The 23945-nt window shown below is 37.8% G+C and overlaps 2 protein-coding genes across 12 annotated transcripts in view; one reads left to right on the forward strand and one right to left on the reverse strand.

The window, feature by feature from the left end:
• LOC134211421 (peroxisomal targeting signal 2 receptor) overlaps window positions 1-23945 on the forward strand; it is a 358938-nt gene that overhangs the window by 50964 nt on the left and 284029 nt on the right. Inside the window, exon 2 of one of the 4 annotated variants that reach the window (XM_062688256.1) lies at window positions 5635-5665. The exons of the other annotated variants lie outside the window; for them this stretch is intronic. The gene's annotated coding sequence lies outside the window, so the exon portion shown is untranslated. The remainder of the gene's footprint in view (window positions 1-5634; window positions 5666-23945) is intronic. 4 annotated transcript variants of the gene reach the window in all.
• The window catches only part of LOC134211418 (PDZ and LIM domain protein 3), a 122346-nt gene that overhangs the window by 6695 nt on the left and 91706 nt on the right, over window positions 1-23945 (reverse strand). For 3 of the 8 annotated variants that reach the window (XM_062688246.1, XM_062688247.1, XM_062688245.1), the window contains 4 exons: window positions 8077-8226; window positions 7869-7925; window positions 7233-7330; window positions 6159-6203 (listed from right to left, as the gene is read on the reverse strand). In XM_062688246.1, the coding sequence (XP_062544230.1) occupies window positions 6159-6203; window positions 7233-7330; window positions 7869-7925; window positions 8077-8226 (350 nt within the window). Of the gene's footprint in view, window positions 1-4904; window positions 5342-6158; window positions 6204-7232; window positions 7331-7868; window positions 7926-8076; window positions 8227-23945 lie in introns of those variants that run through there. The other 5 variants (XM_062688248.1, XM_062688249.1, XM_062688250.1 and 2 more) reach the window with 5 other exon arrangements.

Consider the following 23945-nt stretch of genomic DNA (forward strand, 5'->3'; position numbering starts at 1 on the left):
GTGCTCTGGGGTCAAATTGACCCCAAATTGAAATGCTATAACTTTTTCAATGTTTGGCCAATTTTGGATTTTGGGGCTGTTTCGAAAGATAATTTAATCATCTTTCAGGTCGTTACCAAAAATTGACTATAGGTGGGCAGGTACATTGCGAGGAGGGTTTTCGTAAAAAGGGTACTAAAACAGTGATTTTTCATGCTTATTTTACTTATATCTGAAAATCCTACCCATTTTGAACTGCACCTTTATCAAAAAGGTTATGTAAGAAGGCGTGTTCTTTGGCATGAGGCATTGAGTTTAGAGCTTGGTCGCCAGGTGGCGGTATATTTGAACTCATTAATTTAGACTACTCAAGTATTTCCGATATATGGAATTTTCCTCATTGTAAATATTCTTATCGCACAAATTTGAAATTTGTAAAGATGACATCTTCAACAAAGTTCATCTTGTGGGAATGGACTGTAATGTGACGGAATAAATAATTAGGAAATTTACAAATAGGCGGCGCTAGTGCAATATTCTTGCATATATGAAATATTGCTTTAGCTTGAGATCCCTCATACCTACACCCAAGTTGTATTCGGCAACATTGTTCAGGATGTTTAGCACTACAAAGCGGTGCTCAATATAATGAGCACTTCTTCCAATTTTTAAATTTGTGCGATAAGAATATTTACTCTGAGGAGAATTCTATATATCGGAATATCTTGAGTAGTCTAAAATAATGAATTCAAATATACCACCACCTGGCGGCCGAGTTCTAAACTTATCAACTCCTCATGCCGAAGCACATGCCTTCCTGCATAACCTTGTTAAAAAAGGTGCAGTTCAAAATGGGTAGGATTTTCAGATATAAGTAAAATAAGCATGAAAAATCACTGTTTTGTACCCTTGTTCACTAAAACCCCTCCCCGCGATGTATCCGTCCACCTATAGTCAATCTTTTATTACGACTTGAAAGATGATTAAATTATCTTTCGAAACAGCCCCAAAAATCCAAAATCGACCAAACAATAAAAAAGTTATAGCAATTTCAATTTGGGGTCAATTTGACCCCAGAGCACAGACAACGTAAGTTTTTTTGAGCACAGACAGAAGGTTAAAATAGTGATGAGACATAGTTACATAGAACAATAATGTGTTATGAAAAATGCCTTGCATCTATGAATATTTTTAAACTTAATCCGTGGCTTGCTCCCATTAAGCGTTTCATCGTACTATAAAGATGCTCGTGTTGCACGCATTTAGGCGTAAATGTGCTCTTCGTTCAGTTTCATAGTACTATGAAATTGTCCGATAGTCAAAATTCGAACATAGGAAATTCGAGAAACTTTTGGCAGCGCCATCTGTCGTATACTAGTGTAAATTTTCTATCATAACATTAGACGGTGTAACTGTTTTGCCTTTCTTGTACATCATCGAGGTGTAAGCGTAAAGGCTACATTTATTACCTTTTTGCGCGAGAAAGGCACCATCACCGCTAGTTGGATTAATCTGGGTTTTTCAATGTAGCAAAACTCTTTTTAGATTTTTCTTTCCTGATATTTGTTTGTGCTGGGAAAGGTATGTTCCATGTACGGAAGATGTACCAGATCAGATTTTCATGGCGGTTTACTATTATAAAATAAAGAATAGATTGTAAACAAAATAAATATAGAAAAGCCATGTTATTATACCGAAGTTGTATTTCATTGTATAACTATTACTGAAAGCATAAAACATTTATATTTCTCCATTTTTTCAAAATGAAAAAGTACCGAAGCTTTTGGTAGTTCCTTTCTCGAATTACCGAACTGTACAATACATTTTGACAGATCATCACAAAATTAAAAATTACCGAACGAACTGTATAAATCAGTGGCGTAGCCACGGGGCTGGTTTTGGACATAAACCCCCCCTCCCCAGAGACAAAATTTTTAGAAGAAATTTTTTTCGAATTGAAAAAATGTTCAGAAACCCCCCCCCCCAGACCAATTTTTTGGCTACGCCACTGGTATAAATGTTTCGTTTACCGAACAGATTACCGAACGTTCAGCTGTTGAAAGTTCGGTAAAAAAATACCGTACACTGTAAAATATTTTAAGCGTGTATGACAGAAAAATACATTCCACTTAATATAATAATATAATATAATTTTCGTATCTAAGATTTCACTTGTCAATTTCCTTCTCATCGGATTTGTTGAATAATGTAATGGTAATTCATATTTTTTTTTTAAATTTATTGCCCCTTCAAATTGAAATTCTCGACCAAAATTTATTAAGGGGAGACATATTTTTTAAAAATTATTTGTTTCAGCCTTATTAATTTCAAATAAAAGTCCATTTTTGTCACTGTGCTATACTGCCCATGATCGCATATTTGTAACATTTGCATTTTAGTTGATTTTGTGAATCGTTTGTCAATCCTCCCCAAAAACTCAATCGTGTTCAGCTTACCACAGATAAGCAGGATAGTAAAGCCTCTTCTACTGTTGTAGGATTAGACACAGTAAATTGTGCTACCTGAACGATTCACAGGCTTTCTACACAATGAACAAAAATGCGAGTGTTACAAATATGCGATCATGGGCAGTATAATAGTCACTATTTGGTCACTTTTTCTGCAGATGAATTTTTAATCCCTTTTTTCGCCAGTGTTGGTCACTAAAGTCGCTATTTTGAGCAGCAATGATCGCTACCAGCCCTAGAACTTCTAGGAAATGTCTGGATGAAGAAACCTCCAAAATTCCTCGATTAAGAACTTCTGGTAAGTGAATTTCTAAAAAAAAAATCTGGGAGAAGAAACTCCCCAGTACCATTGAATAAGAGTTTTATTGATATTCTTGGCAATGGTACTCTCCAGAAGTTCAGTAAAAGTAATCCTTTAGAAGCATTGAGCAGACATTTGCCAGACATTTGTGGAGGGAAATTTTCTCATAATTCAAAATGGAAAAATCCCCAGAGCCTATCGACAGAAGATTTGTCCAGAATATCTGGGCTGGGTTAGACAATTGCCCAGGATCCTCAGAGAAAAATTACTTAGGTAGACTGAGGTTCACTATTTTTTAAAGGAAGAATACTACAAAATTTCTGAAGAGGCTCCTTGGTAGGAGACGAACAAACTCCTAAACAGAATTCGAGGAAAATGAATACCTAGAGGGAGCCGTAATTTCCTAAAATTCTCATGAGAAGAGCTTCCCACGAAAAAAATGAAATGGTGTTATTAAAATGAATCGCCTACTTTGAGCGTGTTTACAGCGGTACACTAGGAGTTAACTTTCGGAAATCAGTATGGCGAAAAGGCATCGAAATGAGCACCTTAATCGAAAAAATATTTGGTAGGCGTAAGAGCGGACACCTTCATACATAACTGATACCAAATAGTTTTTCATGAAAAGTTCCTACTGTTGAGAAAACCCGCGTTAGATGTCTTACGCCATACTCACTTCAGGTGGTTCTCATGCTGGCTATTTTCACATATAAGTTGGCGCTGGGATGCTGGCAGCGGCGGGTAGGAATGTGGAATGAGAAATTTATAAAATATATCCGCGTAAGAAGAGACCTCCGTAGATGAGTTTTCCAGAATTTCTGGAAAATGAATTTCCCCAGGCACAGTGGTATAAATATGTATTTCTTATAAATTTAGCCTGTTTTTTCCTTCAAAGTTTACGTTCATTAAACTATGGCTTGCACTAGAAATAAAACAAGAAATGCAAAATTATATGGTGATCAACATTCTCTGATGGCACATTACATCAAGGTGTCTATAATCAGTGATACAATAAGATTTTTAAAAGATAGACAAACAAAATTTAATCGGCGCGGCCCAAAGTTTGCAGCGGTGCGCCGGTAGAAAATGATGGCGGCGGTGGCGCTCAAAAATCGGGGTACACCTCTATGGTAGACATCATATTTAGACCTTTTTTTTGATAATGCGTAATTGTTTGGACTCTTAGATCTGAAACGTTATTGTTTTTGACTTAATCTAACAATTGCAAAAATGCGGATAGCGTAAAATACTCTCTCAGAAATCGCCCTGACCCCAGTTTTCGCCCACCAACTTTAAAATCTTCATTTCTTGAAAACTAGTTTTTAAAGCAATTAAACTTCAAGTACCTATTTTTATACAGTTATTGAACAAATATGAACATACTTGAACTTTTCCTGTTTTCTACAACTAGTTTTCGACAAAAGAAAATTTTAAAGTAGGCGGATGAAAATTGGAGTCAGAGCGATTTTTGGGTGTCTCATTCTATTTAATTACATGTTTTCAAGAGAATTCTTATGCTATGTGTTCTCCCATAATATCCCAGCAATACGATATTAAATAACTGTACTATGAGAATCTTGACTGTATGGTATACAACGATTTCTTATTATTACATAAGTTAGATAAAACTAATTAACAAACAACATCAAATAATATAACAACAAAATAAAAAAGCAAAACATCTTTTAAAAATAACACAAATATGTACAATACAGGGAAAATATTAACCTAGCGTTGTAAATCAGTCCGTAGTAGTAGTAGTAGTAATATAGTAATATGTATTTTCTTAAATATTAAATCAACAATTGATAACAATATAAAAAATGATATGTATTCATTCTTGTCTCAGCGTTTCGATTTACTTTCGTTGCTTGATCGGTTTGTTTCTGGTTGGTCCATCTCTCCACACAAGTAAGCATATTTGTAAGCGCTATTGGTTATGCTGAAAGCGTTCCGTTTCAGTTTTGGGTCAATCTGACAGGTGTCTCAAAGTGTAATCTCATCCTTCGATTGGTTCTTTTCGCTTGTTATATAGTAGGAGGCGTGTTTTAACAATTGGAGGATCTATGTGTGTAGATATTGAAGGAGGTATGCAGTAATACGAGGCGCAGATTAATTAACTATTTTTAATCAACGACTAGTTGGTCGATCTGTTAGATTGTAGTGATGCGTAGTTTCGGACGGATAGAAATAAACGCAAGCAATAGATTAGTGTGGATGACAGAAGAAAGAGTAAATAGGTGTGCTCCGTCGAGAGAGGAGGAGATAATGAGAAGCGTGGGCTTTAATCTCTCTGCATTAAAAGTGCTGAGAATCCTCCTGCTGCGTTGGACAGTAGTAATCGCCGGGAAGTGGCGGTATTGGAGGCGGACTAAGCGTCTGCTGCCTCGGCGATTGTTGCTGGAGAGATTGCGCCTGCTGCTGATGGGCGTATGGCGATGGCGATGACGAGTGACCCGATGAGTGAAGCGATGACGATGACGCGTACGATTGGAAGGGATATTTGTTCTTTTGCTGAGTTTCGTGATCTTGCCGCCGTTGTTCCTCCAGAATTTTTTGTTTTTGTTTCAGGAAAGAAAGATCAATGAAAATTCTAATATTAACAGTGCAGAAATGGTCGCTTTGCGGTGAGGATGGTTTTGACTGGTTGCGTCACACAATTCCGAATATTATCTTTGTTGGAGAGTTCTTTTCCGTATTGGAATTCATTAGCTGAACTACGATGTAATACAAATAGTCTGTTTTTTGTTCTATGCTATTAAAATAAATACAAATTTAAATTGATCTGAATTCATTCAATCCTTTGCATACATTTTTATTTTTTCGGTAACATTTTGATTTAAAAAATCGAAACTTTTTGAAAAATTTACCAAATTATAATTTCAGATTCATGTGACACAACTGGTTAAGCAAATGGGTAAGTTTATAAATTTTTGCCATTATGTTTTGCAGTAGCATTTTACATCGACGTGTTACGACATTGAAAGCCTTTTTTCTGTTGTAATTTGAAACTACAGTGTACAGTGAGTTTTTGTTTTCGGATTGAGTGTGTATATGTGTACATGTGTCTCTGAGAATGTACTTATTCAGGAGTGCGAAAAGAATAAATAAATCCTTCGTCATCCTAAGAAGTTGGGTTCATTCACGTCTGTTATGGACAGTACTGCGTATTGCAGTTTATGTTTTGCTTTGGTTAGATGTCATTCAAAATCAGTGAACAAGGAAAGCGTTTGTTCGTTTACAGGTGCCAGCCACATAAACATCCACAATGCTCAAAAATAGTTGGCGTTTCCAAAGAAGTATAAAATCGATGGAATTATTAGAAGTTAGGAGTGATTCGTCAGCGCTTAAAAATGGCAACGTGTTGCCCTAGTTTCTACTACGTGATGTTTTCTTGCTTTCTGATTTACCCTTCGATTTTGGTGGGCCGATGGCGGCTTGTGAATCCATTTGATCTGATTGTGTTGTATACAAAAATTTATAAATTTAAGTTATGCGTTTCACATTATGGAGATTGGGAATCGATGATGGGTGCAGTGAGAAATATTTTTCGATTGATTTAGGGTAATTCGCCGAATGCTAGACGGCTAAAATTCGCACCTTTTGATGCACAACTATTATTTTTGAAAGTTCAACAGTAGCGTGGTTTTAGCCGTTGAATATTAGGAGATTTCCCTTAAGCCATAGAAGAATAATATTTCTCAATTGGTTTAAATCCGCTAAAAGCTGATCTAATCATAGAACGTACATACAGACCGCTGCTAAAAATAGTTGTCCGTCGCATTTTTTCGGAGTTGGTTCATGTTTGTCATTTCCCTGACAACCCTTCAAAAAGAAAAGCGTGAGTCCTTATATTTACGTATATTCTACAGAGTTTGCATTTTTTTTGCGCATTATTTGGTTGTCGATCATGATTTGAACGAGGGAATACACTAATTTTAGACTAAGTACAGTGAACTTCATCCATTCCAACAGATACTTAAGGCCCTCAAGTTGAGGGTCTATAGTTGCCATATCCAGCAAAGACGTAGAATTGTTAGTCCGGAGATTGAATGGTCAATAGCAGGCAGGGATATCCCTAAAATAGTATCTGAGGACTTGAATTTAAGAGTTAAGAGCTTAGAGAACCTTACAGCCTTTTAAGGCTCCCCAAAACACACGCGAGACAGCGACAGTCGCTGGAAGCGCCAATGGAACTTTGCATACAGTGACAGTCGCGTCTCGTGTTTTTGGTGGGCAAGACTGTAAAGGTTATCTGAACTTCAAACTTTTGAATTCTATTTCACGCAATATTTAATTAGACTATCGACGCAATATTCTATTCTACTAACAATTAGACATATTTGCACTGAAAACAGTGAAAACAAACGCACCGATAAATTGGAATCATCTTAAATTGATATGCAACTAAGATTTGATCAGCTTTTATCAGGATGTGGTATGATGAGAATGTATAAAAATATATTCTAGTAACGGATACTTACGGCACGGCTTGGGGCTGTGGCGCGCTTGCTCTGACGGTATTTTCAATATTGCTATCTGAGTACAGTCCAATCGGGGAGTTGAATTGCTTGTGTACAATCTGGATTCGGATTTAAAAAAGTAAAAAATATAAAAAAATAAATTTAAGTCAAACCATATGGGGGACAATAATCTATGTTCAAAACGCATTTCAAAGACTGGCGTACCACGTCCGAAAGTACAGCCTTTCGCACAGTCAAAGTAAGAACAGTGAAGGAACAAATTTTCAAGCACAAATTAAACAAACATGGCTGTTGTTTCATAAAACACCAAAAACAATCATGAATTGTACCAAACCAAATCCGTGGAAAACTGAAAGCATGGAAATCATAGCAAAAGATAGTAAAATTGTTGCAGAGTATAGTGTAGAATGTAGAAAACGCATCCACACGCGCCAGTCGGTAGCATATGTAGTAAACGTGTGGATTTATGTTTCGTCTTTGGTGATTTTCATGTGGTAAAAGCGTAGTATTGATCGATTGCATTGAGAGTAGTGAACGAAAATAGTAGGAAAGAAGCAGTTGAGCAAACGTAAACAAAATTCAAAAAATCATCCCGCATCCAACAATGCAGTGCCAGCTGGGAACGATTGAAATAACCTTTGGACCACTGGGTGGTTCTTCTCCTACGACACGGTGGATTATGGTCTCGGCGGCCTAGAATTGAGTTTCGTACGAATTGTTTCGTTGTTGAAAGAAGGGGGGTGTATTTGAAGAAAATAGGTTAAATTAATTGTATGGGTTTTATCGTCTATAATTGCGTCGTGTTCTGCTATTCAAAAAAGTGTTTTCATCTCCTCTAGATTACCTTCTGTCGCAACAGTGAATCTGTGAAGTCATGTACTGGTGGTGCGCGCATTGCTGGGTTTGGGTGGTGTCTGAGGTAGGATTCTGTTGGTAGAACATCCTTTTTCGGTACCTTGGCACCGGGAAGGACTAGCGGAGTAGTTCGGTATGGCTGCAATGGGATTGAGTAGAAGAGAAAAACACAAAAAGAACACAGAGAAAGTTTTAAATCACACATGTTTGATAGTTCATTCTCGATGGAAGCTCGGTAGCCCGTTGGGTGTGGTAGCTGGCCACGAACTTATCTGAAATGGTGTGATGATTATGTATTTTCATTTTTGTTAGCAAAACCGTACAAACAACAACGTAGGAGGGTTTTTATTTGAAAACCGCGTGATTCAAGGTATCATCAACCTCACCTCGAGTGGTTATAAATCGCCGACCGGTGGGAAGCAGTGAGCGAAGAACAGGGTCGGGCTACTCTGAAAAAAGATATTTGCCTAACCTTGAATTGTATTTATAGAGAGTGCAGATTGCAATAATTAAGTTGCTACACAGATAAATTACGCACTACTTCAAATTGTTAAAATCAAAAGTAAGTTTCGTTTTTCATTTAATTGGTATATTATAGAAGGATTATCTGGCGTATGGAATCAATTTGTATGTTCTGTTGAACATATTATCCACCACTGATTATACCTGTGCACCGATCTGATTTGATACTTCTCTTATATCCAACAAGAACCAGGATTTAAAATTCAGTACTTAGCACATAATTGATAATACGTAAACTCTTCAGGATATAGTTTTTTATGTGTTCCTCTGGGAATTCCGACGAATTCCTCTGCAAATTCTGGAGAATCCCAAGAATTCAAGATTATTTGATTTTTTTGTCATTGAAATTATCAGTCTATGGCTGGTTCATCTCATCCAGGAAAATTGTTCCAGAATTTCTAAACCATTCCTTCGGAAATTCTGTAGAATTTCTTTGAGAATTGTTCCAGAAATTCTGCGGTACTTCAAGAATTCCACCAGGAATTTCTTCGAGAACTCCACCAGAAATGTCTCCAAGAATCTCTCCGGGAATTTCTTTATTTTTTCCGAATTTCCGATGGATTTACCGATTGATTCCAACGTAATATACTTTTAAACTCCAGAGATTTTTCTTGTGAATATAACAATAATTTCATTGAAACCTGCATTGCATTTGAAATTTCGAACAGGTATTTTAAAAACTTAGACGGATTTCGGTATTTCTCATTGAAATAGAATTTTTGAACGGAAAAAAGTAATTTGGCAGAGTGCTATTTGACCGAAGGCCACAGGGCCGAAAACTGTTTTGCCGAATATGTCATTTGCAGGCCTGGTAGCGGGTCACTTTTTAGTGACTTGGTCACTTTTTTCGGGCAAGTCACTAAAAAGTCTCTTTTTTCGACCTAAAGTCACTAAAGTCACTTTTTCTCACAAAAAGTCACTATTTTCAACTATTTTGAGACTACTGACTAAGATTTTTTTAAATAAATAAATGCTTTGTTCATGGCGGAAATGAAATTACGGATCTTGGAAAACTGATCGCTCTGAAACTTTGCCAGCCATTCAACTAGCTGCTCTTAGTAGCATTTTACATGTAGCTTATTGAAGGTGTTTTACGTCACAATTTATAAATTTGTATACAGTCATGGAAGCAGAGGAACTGCCGATTTCGATTTTTTTTTTAAACTTTATACAGTAGGGGAAGGTGGGGTGGGGAGTTTTGATTCCTTGGGAGACTTGATTCTCCCCTGTTTTACCGAGAACTAAAGAAGTATTAATATTTCCTAATAGCGCATTTTTATAATAGATCCTCTAGACAAATGATTTTTTTTATTGACAACCTTATTTACTCCATTATTTACGGTGTTTTGTTTCTCCTAAAAATGTACTTAGTTGCCACGCAAAATTTGAACAACTTTTTCCAATAATGGCCAAATGCTATCATTTTTTCACAGCCCAAAGCCATAAATATGCTAAATGATCTTCACTGATAAAAATGCCAACATTCCACCACAATGGATCAATCAATAAGCAAAAACTATGAAACGAACAGATCGAGCCACCGTAGACATGTTCAGTCAAAACAACACGAATAGAAATATGTGTATACAGTGTCGCCGTTGTTTTGATGCGGTGAGTGCAAAATGAGTTACCTTGATTGATCCATTTCAGGATATTTGGATTTTAATTTGTTACCTCAATATGAGGAGACTTGATCCCTCATTAGTCATCCATACAAAAAATTGGCGAAAAAATTCAAGAAAATTAAAACTGTTCTCAAACGGCTATTTCTTTTGTAGATTTGACAGATGTAATGGAGGGTTGGCTCTAAAAAAAATTTTATTGAGTAGATATCATAGAAAGGAGATCAAGTCTCCCCAATTTTGAAGATTGCATGCGCTGTCGAATTTCATAGCAAAAATCGTTCACGAAGCAAATAGGAAAATATGCGTATTTTGGAAGAAAAATATTGAAAAGTTCTGAGAGCATTGTCCTGCATTATAAGCAGGAGGTCGAGCGTTCAATCCCAGGTCCGTTGTACCTGAATCTTCATAATTTTTGTTTCGTTTTCTACTAAAACGATCCGTACTGTTGTTCCTTTCGCATTAAAAATTCCAAAAACTTCTGTGGCATCTACGACAAATCACGCATATTTTTGCCGAAAAATCATTTTTCGGGAAAGAAAAACAGGTCTATATTATTTGCTCACTTCCAGTGCTTGAGCTTGATTTATTGCCCGTAGTTGCTACTCTATTATGACCAGTCAGCTGTTCTTGCACAGAGGCTCATTTGTTAAGGTCACGCTGGCGCCTGCCACGTCAGAACGCAAGTCAATGTAGGGGGGGAATGGAAAAGTCTACGGACGTAAAATCGAACAAATACTTACCACTGTAAGACACATTTAAGTAACATCAAAAACATGTCGATAAAGAAGAGCTCATGCAATGATTGTAAACTCCACCGGAGTATAAAGTAGAGATAGGTGGACATATGGCCTGCGATGCCGGTCCAATTAGGTGGGTGTGTGCACAAAATAAAGCACCACCCAAAATAGAAACAAGAAGAAGAAGAGCCAACCCAACAAACATTCACTAGTTGAACTAACATCAGTGTGATGATTTAATTCAGCGCTGTGTTGAATTATGTCTGTACTATTTCTTATCACAACTTCTGTTCAAGCTTTGTTCACACAATTTTGGCGAAGTTATACAACTACATCATCTCATTTTGAAAAACAAGTTTATTAACTGATTCGTCAAACCTTTAATAAGCATTTTACTAAGCCTCAATTCAGCTACATGTGAATTCTTCGAAAATAATAACGCATAGAAGGTAACATCAGTAAGATCTTCAATGAACGTATTTTGAAGCAATTGCTATTTTCATATAATCATTTTAAAATTTTCCTAAATCGGGTCTCGAACTGCTGTCATTTGATCATCCGCCGGTAACGTTGTCATCCGCGCCATCCTTGATTGGTTAGATATGGCTCACTCAATGCATAACATAAATAATCTTATTGCTGAATATGAATCATAATTGGACTCTTATTCAATAAGTCCATCTGTCAAACTACAGTTTGTTAATAACTGTACATTTTTTTATTTCAACCATTGTTCAACCAGTCATAACCAGCGCACACTAGGAAAAATACGTAAAAATAATGTCGATAAACGATAAAATAAAATCCGTCCCCAATGCTATTTATGAATTTATGAAAATAAAATCAATGTATATTCGGCCTTCCTCAGAATCTCTTGATAATCGGTTGCGATATGATTGTCAAATGCTAAGATAATTTCAATTATTTCGCCGCAATAAAGATCAACATCCATGCGATAATATTGGGATTCCACACATCAAAGATTCAATAATTTTCCGATGTTATTCAACGGCGTTATGTCCGGCTTTTAGTAAATTTAGTTCCGCATGAATGCATGATTTTTTTTTATTGCTCCAGCAGTTTTGTTCGTTTTAATCTCCGGCAGTTAAAAAAATCACGAAAATAAAAAGCATGTCTTGAAAATAAATCATTATTTTTCTATAAATCAAATTACCCAGATCTAGGTAGATCCCAGATTTTCTCTCAAACTGAAAAAGCATGTTTTTTCCCACTGTGCGATAGATCAGATAAATTTGAAATCCAATGGTTAGGAAGGACAAAGGTTAAGAAGGATGTCTAATGCCTGCTTATTAACTTACTATTCAAACTCAATTCAACCACCCTTTCAGAGCATCACATCATAGTCGAATAGAGAACTTTAAAAATCATTAGTTCAGTACATTGTTAAACTTCCCCAATGTGCTGAAATGTGATAAAACTAAAACGTAAGTTCGACTTCAAATAAAGGTAGTAAACAAATAAATAGGCCATGTCGAATATTAGTTAGATTAAATGCTGAAATGAAATCTGTCTAGCAAATTATTCAGCATCCATTTTATTCAGCTACAAAGATCACAAATAAACAATAATTCAACCTAGATGCTTATTTGTAGCTTGTCGTTGTTTGTTGGGAATGTAGGGTCAGCACTTCCAGTGGCGTAAAAAAATGATTTGCTCGCAACATTACTTATAGTTTTGAGTAGTCCTGCTTTTGACTGGTATTGAGTAAAATATCCGTGAGATTAAATATTCAATTCTACTTAGTCTTTTGAGTTCGTTCTAAGAGAAAAGAGTGGTGAGTGAAAGATGTTTTCCATCACAAATTACAAAAAAAAAAGATTATCCTTCGACCCAAAAACGCTTGATTTCGTCTGATCGAACTTGCAACTGAAACTGAAAGTCACTATTTGGTCCCTTTTTTCATCAGCTTTGGTCACTAAAGTCACTATTTTGAGCGGTATCGGTCGCTACCAGCCCTGCGTTTGACCGAACAAACCATTTGGCCGAAGCCCATCTAACCATTTGGTCATTTGGTCAAACAATTCCTTTGGCTGAAAAAATCGGTTGGCTGAGATGAACATTCGGCCAAAAGTAACGTTCGGCCGAGGCGGACAATTGGTGAAAAAAGTCGTTCATCCGATGCACAGCAAACCAATCGAACAGTCGTCCTTGGGATTACAAAACTATTATCACTGAACATGCTTTGGAGTTTCGTCAATTCAAGACCAATAGCGATAACGGTCACGTCCTCACAGTCAATTTAGGATTAGAAAAGGGAAGTTAAGAACATTATTATGACAGGGGGACAATTATCGCTACAAGAGACCGAGGAATCCTCTGCATTTCTGTGATCCCCACGGGAAAAGGACAGTCGGTTATATGAACGCTCGATCGTTCTGCGTCCAATAGAAAACATCAAACGCGCACTCTTTAAGTACACGTTCAATCGCGTACTAATTGATTTACTATCCAAATGCGCAAAACAGGAATAACACTCGGAAACCTTTCCGACACGTCCGGTCAAATGACTTTTTCGACCAAACAACCATTCCGACCAAACGGATACGGGTTTGATGGTCATATGGATACCGCTTCTGCTTCATACGTAGGAGGTCAAGGGTTCAATCACTACTCCATATCGTTTCCATCTTCTACTATACCTTCAACTAACTATTCTAATCTTCTATTAGAGTTGAAAATGAACAGAAAGCTCGTTTCCTATAAAGTAAACAACTAATTCCTATCACATTGACAACCCATTAACAAGCCGAACATCTGTCATAGAACCCCAACTAAATTCCAATAAAATTCCGCATGAATTCGTGGCAAGTGCAGAGGTATACGAGTGACTGCATAATCATTTCCTCCCAATCCCCGATGACCGTAAGGACTGGGCCGTCGCCGTAATTGACCATTGAAAAGTTTAGATCTCTCGGACTGTGCACATTGAGGTTGGAAAGCAAAACCATGCTCCATCCATTGATTGCGATTGTTCTGTTCAATCACGGAGTAGCAACTACGAAACGCACGGTCATGAAGTTCAAGTTTAAGTTCCGACCAAACGGAATTTTCAGTCTCATAACCTGTAAGGCCAAACAATGTTTTCGACCTAATGACATTTTCGTTCAAACCATTGTCGACCTGATTACCGTTCCGAAGGAGCGTTCAATTCGACCAAATGAAATTTGGCTAAATGACTTTCGGCGGACAAATGGCTTTCGTCTAAACCACGAAAGAGCCATTTGGTCAAAGGCTATAAGGCCGAAAGGAGTTTGGCTGAATATGTCATTTCACCGAAAAAATCAATAGGCCAAAACCCATCTGACCGAAAATGTTATTTGGCCGAAATGGACATGCGGTCAAAAATGTAGTTCGGCTGGACTGGTCATTTATCCAAAAGTTCTCTGGCCAAATAGGTCATTTGACAGAAAGGGCAATTTGGCAGAAAATGTCATTTGGCCAAACGGGTGGACATTCTTGATCATATTACCCTTTCAGTAATTGACATTTGGGAGTATGACCCGTTGGGCCTATAGACACTATAGGTTCCATAGACGAGCTGAGGCGAAGGCGAGTGTAGCCAAACGAACTGTCAGTTAGTGTAGCCAAACGAGCATGACGTCACGATTGCAATCCAAGCAACGGAGCGTGTGACGTCAAATTCACGTGGTACACTGTGAAAAAGTGGAAAAACACACTTAATCGAAATGACCCAACCGTTCCTCCGCTCGTCTATGGAACCTATAGTGTCTATAGTTGGGCCAAATGACACTTACGGCCTAATGGCCCATTCTGTCAAATGACCATTCCGGCAAAATGGCATTTTCGACCTGTTAGGGTTAACGACTGTCGCTTTGCCAAATGCAATACGGCTAGACGACTTTCGGCTTAATGTTTTATTCGGCCAAATGTCTTTCCCCCGAATAATTTTTGGCCAAACGACCCTTACCATTTTTTAATAATTTCCCATGGAATTCCCGAATGATTCTCGTAGAAATTCAAAGAATACCTTTTTAAAATCCGGGAAAAAAAAATCCAAAAAGATTTCCAATGAATTTGGAACAAATTTAAAATTAAAATTTCGCACAATTAGAACACTTTAAACAATCTCACGCGAGAACTTCCTGTGAAAACTCTTTGGAGTCTCCCGCGGATATTTCTATGTAAATTTCGAATGATAATCAACAGCAGGAACCTTCCGTGAATAATCCAAACATTTTCCTGCAGAAATTTGTTAGATTTTCCTGTAAAAATTCTGATTTGTAATTGATCTTGTAAATTCCGAAGAATTTCTTTTGGAAAAAAGACCATTGAAAAACCAAAAACCAGACCAAAAAACCATTGAAATTCCAAAGAATTCTCGAAAGTTCAAAATAGTTCCGTGAAAAATCCGAAAATAATTTCCAAATAAATGTTCTGTAAAATCTTTGAGAATTTTCTGAAAAGATCATCAGATTTTTTCCGGAAAAATTCAATAGACTTTCAGGTTGATCTTTTGGAAACGACCGTTAGAAAAAATCTTTAAGAAATAAACGTAAAAATGGTTTAACAAAAATTGTCAAGCCGATTCACGCCGCCGGCTAAAATGGAATTCGGCGTGACGCCTAAAACCTCTAACTACAGCATCACCATTTTCGCATTTTTCGATGTATTTAAAAGTTTCACGTTCGTAGGCTTATACAAGGAATGCCGACCTTCTTACCGTATCGCATTATGTATATTTATATAACGACACATTAGATCTAGATGTCTGTCGTCAGTAATAAAATCAGTTTTCTATAGGCTTTGACATTCTCACTCTTATGATCATATACCCAGGATTGATCCATATCGGAGTGCGATTTTTCTATGTTTTTTCTGAGATAAACATTCTCACCAGGGATCGATAATGCTCCCTAATTCTCACGAGCAGAGGATCCTCACTCACGCAGATTTTCGCCGAGAAATCATTTTGCGGGAAAGAAAAAAGGCCTGATGAGAGATAACTATTTCTCTCTCACTGTCAGTGCCGCGAAAAGTTGATTTGCTCGTTTTCTCACTTCTTTCATCCTTTTCGTGCCTTCACCAATGCAAACAAGAGTAGCTTTTATGGAACAAATAACCTATCCCCAATAAGCAGTCGATGTGGTGGTGTGGCTAGAGTGAGCGCAACCCAGTGCCATTTTTGTTGGTGTTCTGGGTTCGAATCCCGTTGCGGTCATAAAATTTTATAAATGCGCACTGAAAATTTTTGTGAAAGATGAGTGAGGCGTAAGAATGGTGAAACTGAAAAAAGAATTTCATCCAGTAGGCATGATTTTTTATTATCTTTCAGGCTTGTTCTAGAGAAAAAAGTAGCGACTGAAAATGTTTTCTCGCCAAAATCTCACCGAAACGAAAAGTAAGAACCTCGATCCTCACACAATTTTTTTTTTCGAATAGAAAAATGGTGATACATTTTTAATTTGATTTTGCGCCATTCAAATCTCCTTTCGGTCACTTCTCCGGACATTTGTTTACAAGCAATTTTACACAAAATATTTGGGCTGCGACGGGATTCGTTAGTTAACTTGTTTAGACATAAAACTATGTTGGTTTGTTGAAATAGTACCTTCGGCTACGAAAACCGTGAAACCCTTGAAAGCACCCTATTTCCACGATTTCCTGGTGAAACTCATTTCAGAACTATCTCGATCTTGGATACATCCGTCTTACGTTCCCAAATTAGAGATTAATATTGACTTTTACCTCCCAAATCAAGTCATGAGATATCTGGAAATAACAATGAATTCGACCTTTTTATTTTAGACTTTTAGACTTTTAGACTTTTAGATTCCACCTTTTTGTAAGTTTCACAGATACGTATTTTGACTTCAACTGTAAGGCCGGCTCCAGTGTCTCGTACTTGACCCGATTTGAAATCGGATTCGTCACAATCATCTACACACGTACGATACTCCCGTAGCATTATTTCACCATTTGAAAGGCGTCCCCATTGTATTGGCTTTAAGTAGTGTAATTTTATTGCGATTAGGCCAGGATATCCCGAAAACTAATCTGTTGTAGATTTTGACATTGCATTTAACTAGAACTAAAATAATGTAGATTGGGCGAAAAAGGTGCAAAAGAATATGTAGATAGGAAGGTAGGAAAATCCGAAATTTTCCACATTTTGATGAAAATCTAACATTTCGGCAAGGCAAAACGCCCTAGCGGGACTAAACTACAATGTACTACGCGTCTCCACGCACTGTCCATACCAAAATGCTGATTCACCGACGCGTGGCGCGTTGCTTCCTAAGAGCTGTCTGCATAAAGGCGTTTCGCCTCGTGAGTTTTCCGGCTATGAAATATTACCATTTTTTTAAACGTGAATATTATCAATATGATTAATATTTTCTACAATTTCAAGATGGCATTAGTTGGCTATATTGTAAAAATACACATAAAAATCGTTACTGCTAAGTTACAGTTACAGCAGTCTTTGTTTCCTTCCCCCTTCCTCTAGACCACATCAGCAGATCAAGATAGGTTGACTATAGCGAGAAATCTCCGTTCAAGGTAAACATTATTTCTTCCCTTTTAAAACATCTCATAGAATTATGTAATTCAACAAAATTGATAATTCGCGTGCTGTATTTTTTTCCTCTGCCGGTGACCCTGACAGATGCGCAACATTCTTCTTGATTTTCACTCTCTTCTCGGAAGACAGCGATATTTGTTTGAATATCGCTTTTAGTTATGTAAATTACTCTCCTGTCCCGAAATAGCTCTGCCAGTCGGGGAATGGGGGCGGTGCTTGCGCGCTTGTTGGTGCGAAATATAAACATGCAAAAAAAAATCATACCAATTAACTGGCCGAGAATATTCTGTTGCAGATTATTGAACAATTCTTCTGCGGGCGGCGCGTTACGATCAACAGTCTTCCAAGATAAGAAAAGTGGAAAACGTTGGCTTCATGCGTGCGCGTCATTGTTTAGTCATTCTCGAGTATATAATTATTTTCGCCGAAAATGTTTACATTTTTTCTCCTGCAGAGAATGATGTTTTATTTTAGAATCATACCACCAAAGACTGGTGTAGGAAATCGTAATGTAGATAGGTATATGTTTTGTCGAAGACTTCTGGGAAGGATCTGTGTCAATGCCAAATCGTTGTGCGATGGTTGGTCTGTGAAAGGTACAAATCTCTACGATAACGCAAAGTTAATTTATGTCTCATCAGGTCGGCAAGTTTACAGAATTAAGGTCACTGCGGGACGGGGAAATTTGATAGGGAAGAACAGTGCAAAACGCAGCCGCTGGGCAAAAAGACCTCACTCATATCTTTACTCGTATAATCTTTTGTAGGACATTTCCGAACGAATGTTACCATTACAATTCATGATTAATTATTCATTATCGAGCTGCAATGGATCAATTGAGCAAAATCTATTCGTTTTTACTTAAATTTTACGATTTGCGATTCTTTCACCTCACCCCGTGAGATTTTCATTTTATCCGTTTAGACACAATAATGAACCATGCGTTCGCCATCATTTCACATCAATTGAGAAATTTTACACACATTTAGGTATTCTTGCTTTTCTTGGTGAAAACATCGAAAAAGTTGAACGACAAGCCTCCAGGAATCCAAAAGTAAATGCAAATGTTTTGGATTCCGGGAGGCTCGTCCTTAAGGGGTGCATTTTGGACTGTTCCCCCTAAATTGTTTGGGAGATTAGTTTGTGGACCATAGGACTTATTTGTATTGTGGTATTTAATGGGATCAATGTGTAATAGCATACCGAATGATTGGATTTTGTCATCGGTTAGACGTTCATCATTTTTGGAATAAATTGTACTGCTCTAAACAATGAGAACGACAATGTTGTATTTTATCACAACATACACAGTCAGAAGATTTTTTTCTTCCATAGAAAAAATACACTTACGCAGGGCTTATGTAGTTGTTGGTTCAACCCTTCGACTTTGTATCTTTACATATATTTCTCATGTTCTAGAAATCGTTAGAACAGGTAATGGATTTCATAAAGTTTCTTCTTCTATCCTATACTTAAAACTTTACTAATTCTAGCAGTAACGAAACGAACGAAAGCTCGTTTCTGCATCCAATTAGTGCACACCTTACTTTTATTTCTATCGCATGGGCAACTTGTTTACAAGATGAACCTTTGTAGAACCAAACCCCCATATCACAGTAAAATTCCACATGAACTCGTGGCGAGCGCAGAGCTGTTCTCGGTTTGCAGTGGGCGAGTGTCTGCATAACCCCCGATGGACCGTTGGGACGTGGCCAGCGCCGTTATTAATTATTTAGATACTAGCGTTCTTGCGATTGATCTGATCAATCACGGAATAGCAAATACGAAGTGTACGGTCATCTTTTCCACGCTCTTGTGGAAATGTAGCACAAATTGTTTGAATAACTCTATGAATCGAATTATGAAAAAAATGTATATGATTTTAAAAGCCTAATGCAAGAAGTAACAATATAGCAAACAGCATTTTTTATGCATATCTTGTTGAAAAATGAAGTTTAGGAATGTAGTTCAATTAACTAACTATTCTGGAAACAAATATTTGTGTTTTTTTGCTGTAGCTGTGTAACATAATTTATGTATTTTCAAAACCTATCCTATTCAGCTGTCTTGAAATTTCCTCCAATAAACAATGTTCTATTTTTCACTACCTTCTCGTTAAATGGCCAGCTGTTCTGCTTGTTGAATATTACCACCAGCGCATATCCGACGTTCTGTATATAAGATAACCAATAATCTCCGTCGATTACCGCACAGTTCCACTGTGCATACGTGGGATTATATATTTTCGTCCATTACGGCGTTTGGTGGATAATCATGTCCTTGGCTTGTCTTGCGCTCCTAATTTTGTACAAGCAGACTGTTCGCACACAATGTCTACTCTCAGACGTTTCCATCCACACTTGTTAATTTGATCGTTTTTTTTCTTGTTGGTGTCCAGCTTGGTGGTATGAAAATGATGATTTATGATTCGCACACGTTGTACGAAGATGATCGAGATTGTTCGTTCGATGTATTTAGTACACACGCGATTGACGTAGGAAAGCAACTTCATATTACAAGACATTTTTTCGGCGCGTGTCAGTGAAAACTCAATTGACCATCACTCATCGGCAGTACAGGCAATTAGAATGAATGTTTTTGGAGCTGTTCATTTTTATATCCTTAGAAAAATTAATCAAACTGTGCTACTCTGTACTATCTTCTTCTTCAATGGCTCTACATTTCAACTGAAACGTGACCTGCTTTGAACGAAGTGCAACAGTCAACAAGTACATCGGTCGGTATCTTCAAAGTATTTCCGTCGGAATCATCAAAGAATTCCTGTAGGAATCGCCGAAGGATTCATATCGGAGTCCCAAAAGGATTATTGTCGGAATCCCCAATGGATTCCCATTGGGGACCTAAAGGAATTCTGTCGGTATCTCGAAAGGCTTCCCGTCGGAATTCCTAAAGGATATTTTATTCAGCTGAACCCCCTGGTAACACAACTCATACTGATTTGGTTTCAGCAACTCAAATGTGACAACATTTAGTTGCATAAAAGTTATTGTAACGTCTCTGCAACGTCTCTGTATTGCTTGGGCACGAACCACGGCATACAAAAAACAAGGCAGGCTCATCACGTATGTAAACACTCAGTTTGAATGTAAACATGTGACGTCACTGCTATCTTCGCACAAGCTGGACCGAGACGATGCTCTACGGTCGCAGCATGCTTACTTTTGTACTCCAACATGTGGCGATAAAACATGCGTCACATTCGAAGTGTCATTTTTCTAACAAGCCTACCTTGTTTTCTGTATACCGTGGGCACGAACTACAATAGGGCACTGCACGGACTACTTTGTCTCTTTCTCGCTGAAAAGAAATTAGAAAACAATAAGGCCAGTAAACGTCAAAATTTGTGAGGAACAAAATAGAAAGATATGTTTCCGTGCAGTGCCCTATGGAAGGTACACCAAAACCAAAGTCTATTATATATAGAATTGCGCAAAGAGTGAAGCCAAATTCACCTATTGAAATCTCAAACCGTCTACCTATCGAGCAAAGTAAACAAATGCTTGTTGGCAAGGTGGAAGTATTGTTATCGCCTAGTTATTATTATGGCAAATTAAAACGCATGAATTGAAATGTATTAGATTTGTTCTAGTAACAGCTTCAAAAAACTTCAATACATCCCCCAATAAAGTAGTAACAAGAAACTCATATGTTTGCACTCCGTGGGTGACTTGGTTATCGAATTAAAAAGCTTTAGAAGTGAACACTCCCGTGAAGTCACTGGAACCATTATTCTATAAATTGATTGAGCCGGGAAGCATTTTCTTCAAAGTGCAAATTAATCGCTTGACAGCAGCAGAAAGTTGCCATTCTTAACAGAATCACGAGTGGGCGTCGGAGTTAGGCGCTGCAAAATGTGTTCGAATGGATGGCATCAGTAGGGCAAAAGACCCAATAGTGGAGGCGATAAGCACTCGATATCACTATTTAATCGCTTACACCTGATCGAAATTGCATTCAACTTACCTTGAGAGTGCACCCAAAAGCTAATTAACACCATTTCATGCGAAATATGTCCCAACCGCCAAGAAATATCTCACTGTTGCCTAAAATTTCTTCAATTATTTGTTGCGGTGTTTTTTAATTCGTGGTAATAAAGTTGCGAATCCTATTATTTTCTTGCGGGACTCGCAACTATAGGAACACTACCGCAACGATTGGTGCAAGAGCCAAAAATAAATAAGGTATTTGAGGATAATTTACCGTTTTCGATGGTATTCCTAAGCTGTTTCGCTCGTTTCGTATAATGACAGTTCACCTAATTGATCAACAATGTGGGTTGCTACGTTTAATCTTTAGATTCTCTAAAAACTATACTACCGCAACTATAGGGTATTGCACGGATTTTCTCTATCTTCTTCTCACCTGAAGAAAATTAGAAAACAACAGGACCACTACCTGTCAAATTTGATAGGAGCTGGTCCTGTTGTTTTTAATTTTCTTTCAGGTGGGAAAGAGATCGGAGAGGTGATGACGTCACCGTGCAATGGAGTATAGGAACACCCATGACTAACAGAACTTTTACCCTAGCAGTCAAGTGAAATTTCCTCTCAAGATTCTGATTTTGTCGCTGTCAAGCCCTTAACGCAATTCAGCGTAAACGGCAAGTCGTGACAGAAAGTATGGGTTAATTGTCAAATCTTGTCGTTTCCGTCGACGTTCTGCTGCATTGCGTAGGGGGCTTTAGTGATTGGAAATTCGCATTAATGAAAATAAATCAATTATTCTATTATTAATCTATTATTCTATACAAAATATAGCTGACCTGAGTAAACATTTCTGCATTAGCATTGAGCAATTGGCACAAATTAATAGCTGGACTATTGTGTGAAAGTAGCATCACATTCACTCGTTACTACTGATATTGATTTGGGACGCAACGCACTCTTCAATAGTTCAGATCTGTCCTGCCAACGTTCTTGCGAATGCTGAGGAAGGGAAAGGATGGTTAGTTGGACATCTACTTAAGAAATATGCAGAGAACTCTACGACCTCTCATAGGTGCCACGGAATGTTTTAGTGTGGAAGGTTATACCGAGCTCGTTTCAAGTAGAAATTTCTGGAAAATACAAAACACAATCGCTCGGCGGTGGTAGAAAGATCAATCGGAGCAATGTTACTTATGTTACTTGTCCTGACAAGTGGTGGAATTAAATGGAATTGTACAAACTCGTCTTATGACAAGTAAAGAAATTCCATTAAAAGCCCAAAATAATGTTATTGTCCTTATGTTGTCCAACGTTTACCTTGCGGTCGTGTCTTGTACACAACGCTTCTGATTTTTTGATGTACTAGGTCATCCGAAGTGTCCTTGAGTTCAGAACTTGCGATCTACGGTCACAATGCTAGCTTGTTTCGTAACTCATCTAATATTTTCTATTTCCGAACTTCACCGTGTTCTGGACGTTTTAGGTTATCGTGAGGCACTGATCGCCCAAGCCGTATATTTTTCCCTGATAGGGAAGTTAATTTTAAGCTATTTTGCTGAATACGGTGTTCATCATCGTGCGATTTTATACATTCATTTTTTTAAGGGGGTCATATATGACCTCATGGGCCTGAAAGGGTTAAAGAGGTTTGAGTAATATCTGGATAAAAAAAGCGATAAAACAAAACGCTAAATAAAAGACACGGATATACTATAAAAGTTCTATGCAATGGACAAACAACATCTGATTTATCGTCACTTTGACTAATCGTTTCAGTTTAGCTGGAAATCGCTATTCGTGCTAATGTTACTCATACCTCATCTTCCCGAGCAGCACACATGTTACGTATAGATCAGTAACTAATATATGACCAGATTCAGTTACAAATGAGTTGCTGCAACCAGATTCGCATGACTCGTGCTGCTTGGGTTATATCTGCCATCTGCGAGTTGTGGGGCTTGCCTAGGATATGGTGGGGTTTGACAGTGGGCCCTGTTAAATTCCTATAAAAAGCTGCATGTATCCGCAAGTAGGCCCCATAAAAGCGACCGTGTGCCGCTCAAAGCGCACAACCCCAAGTTCTGGTGTTAGGTGGGACGCTAAACAGACCTGAAACGACGGCCCTCCGACGAGACAAGAAGTTTGCGCAAGCTCAATAAGCCGCCTGGAAAACCAATAATTAGGAACAATATAAGAGATAATTCGACTCGATATAATCGGCAAAGACCTAGGCGACGAATAAAGGATCACGATAGGAAGCTTGGAACATGGAACTGCAAGTCGCAAGGTTTCGCAGGTTGCGGCAGGATGATCTATGATGAATTACATCCCCGCAACTTCGACGTCGTGGCGCTGCAGGAGATTTGCTGGACAGGACAGAAAGTGTGGAAAAGTGCGCATCGAGCGGCTACCTTCTACCAAAGCTGTGGCACCACCAACGAGCTGGGAGCCGGCTTCATAGTGCT

Source organism: Armigeres subalbatus, chromosome 2, assembly GCF_024139115.2.
Source record: "Armigeres subalbatus isolate Guangzhou_Male chromosome 2, GZ_Asu_2, whole genome shotgun sequence".
Taxonomy (NCBI): Eukaryota; Metazoa; Arthropoda; class Insecta; order Diptera; family Culicidae; genus Armigeres; species Armigeres subalbatus.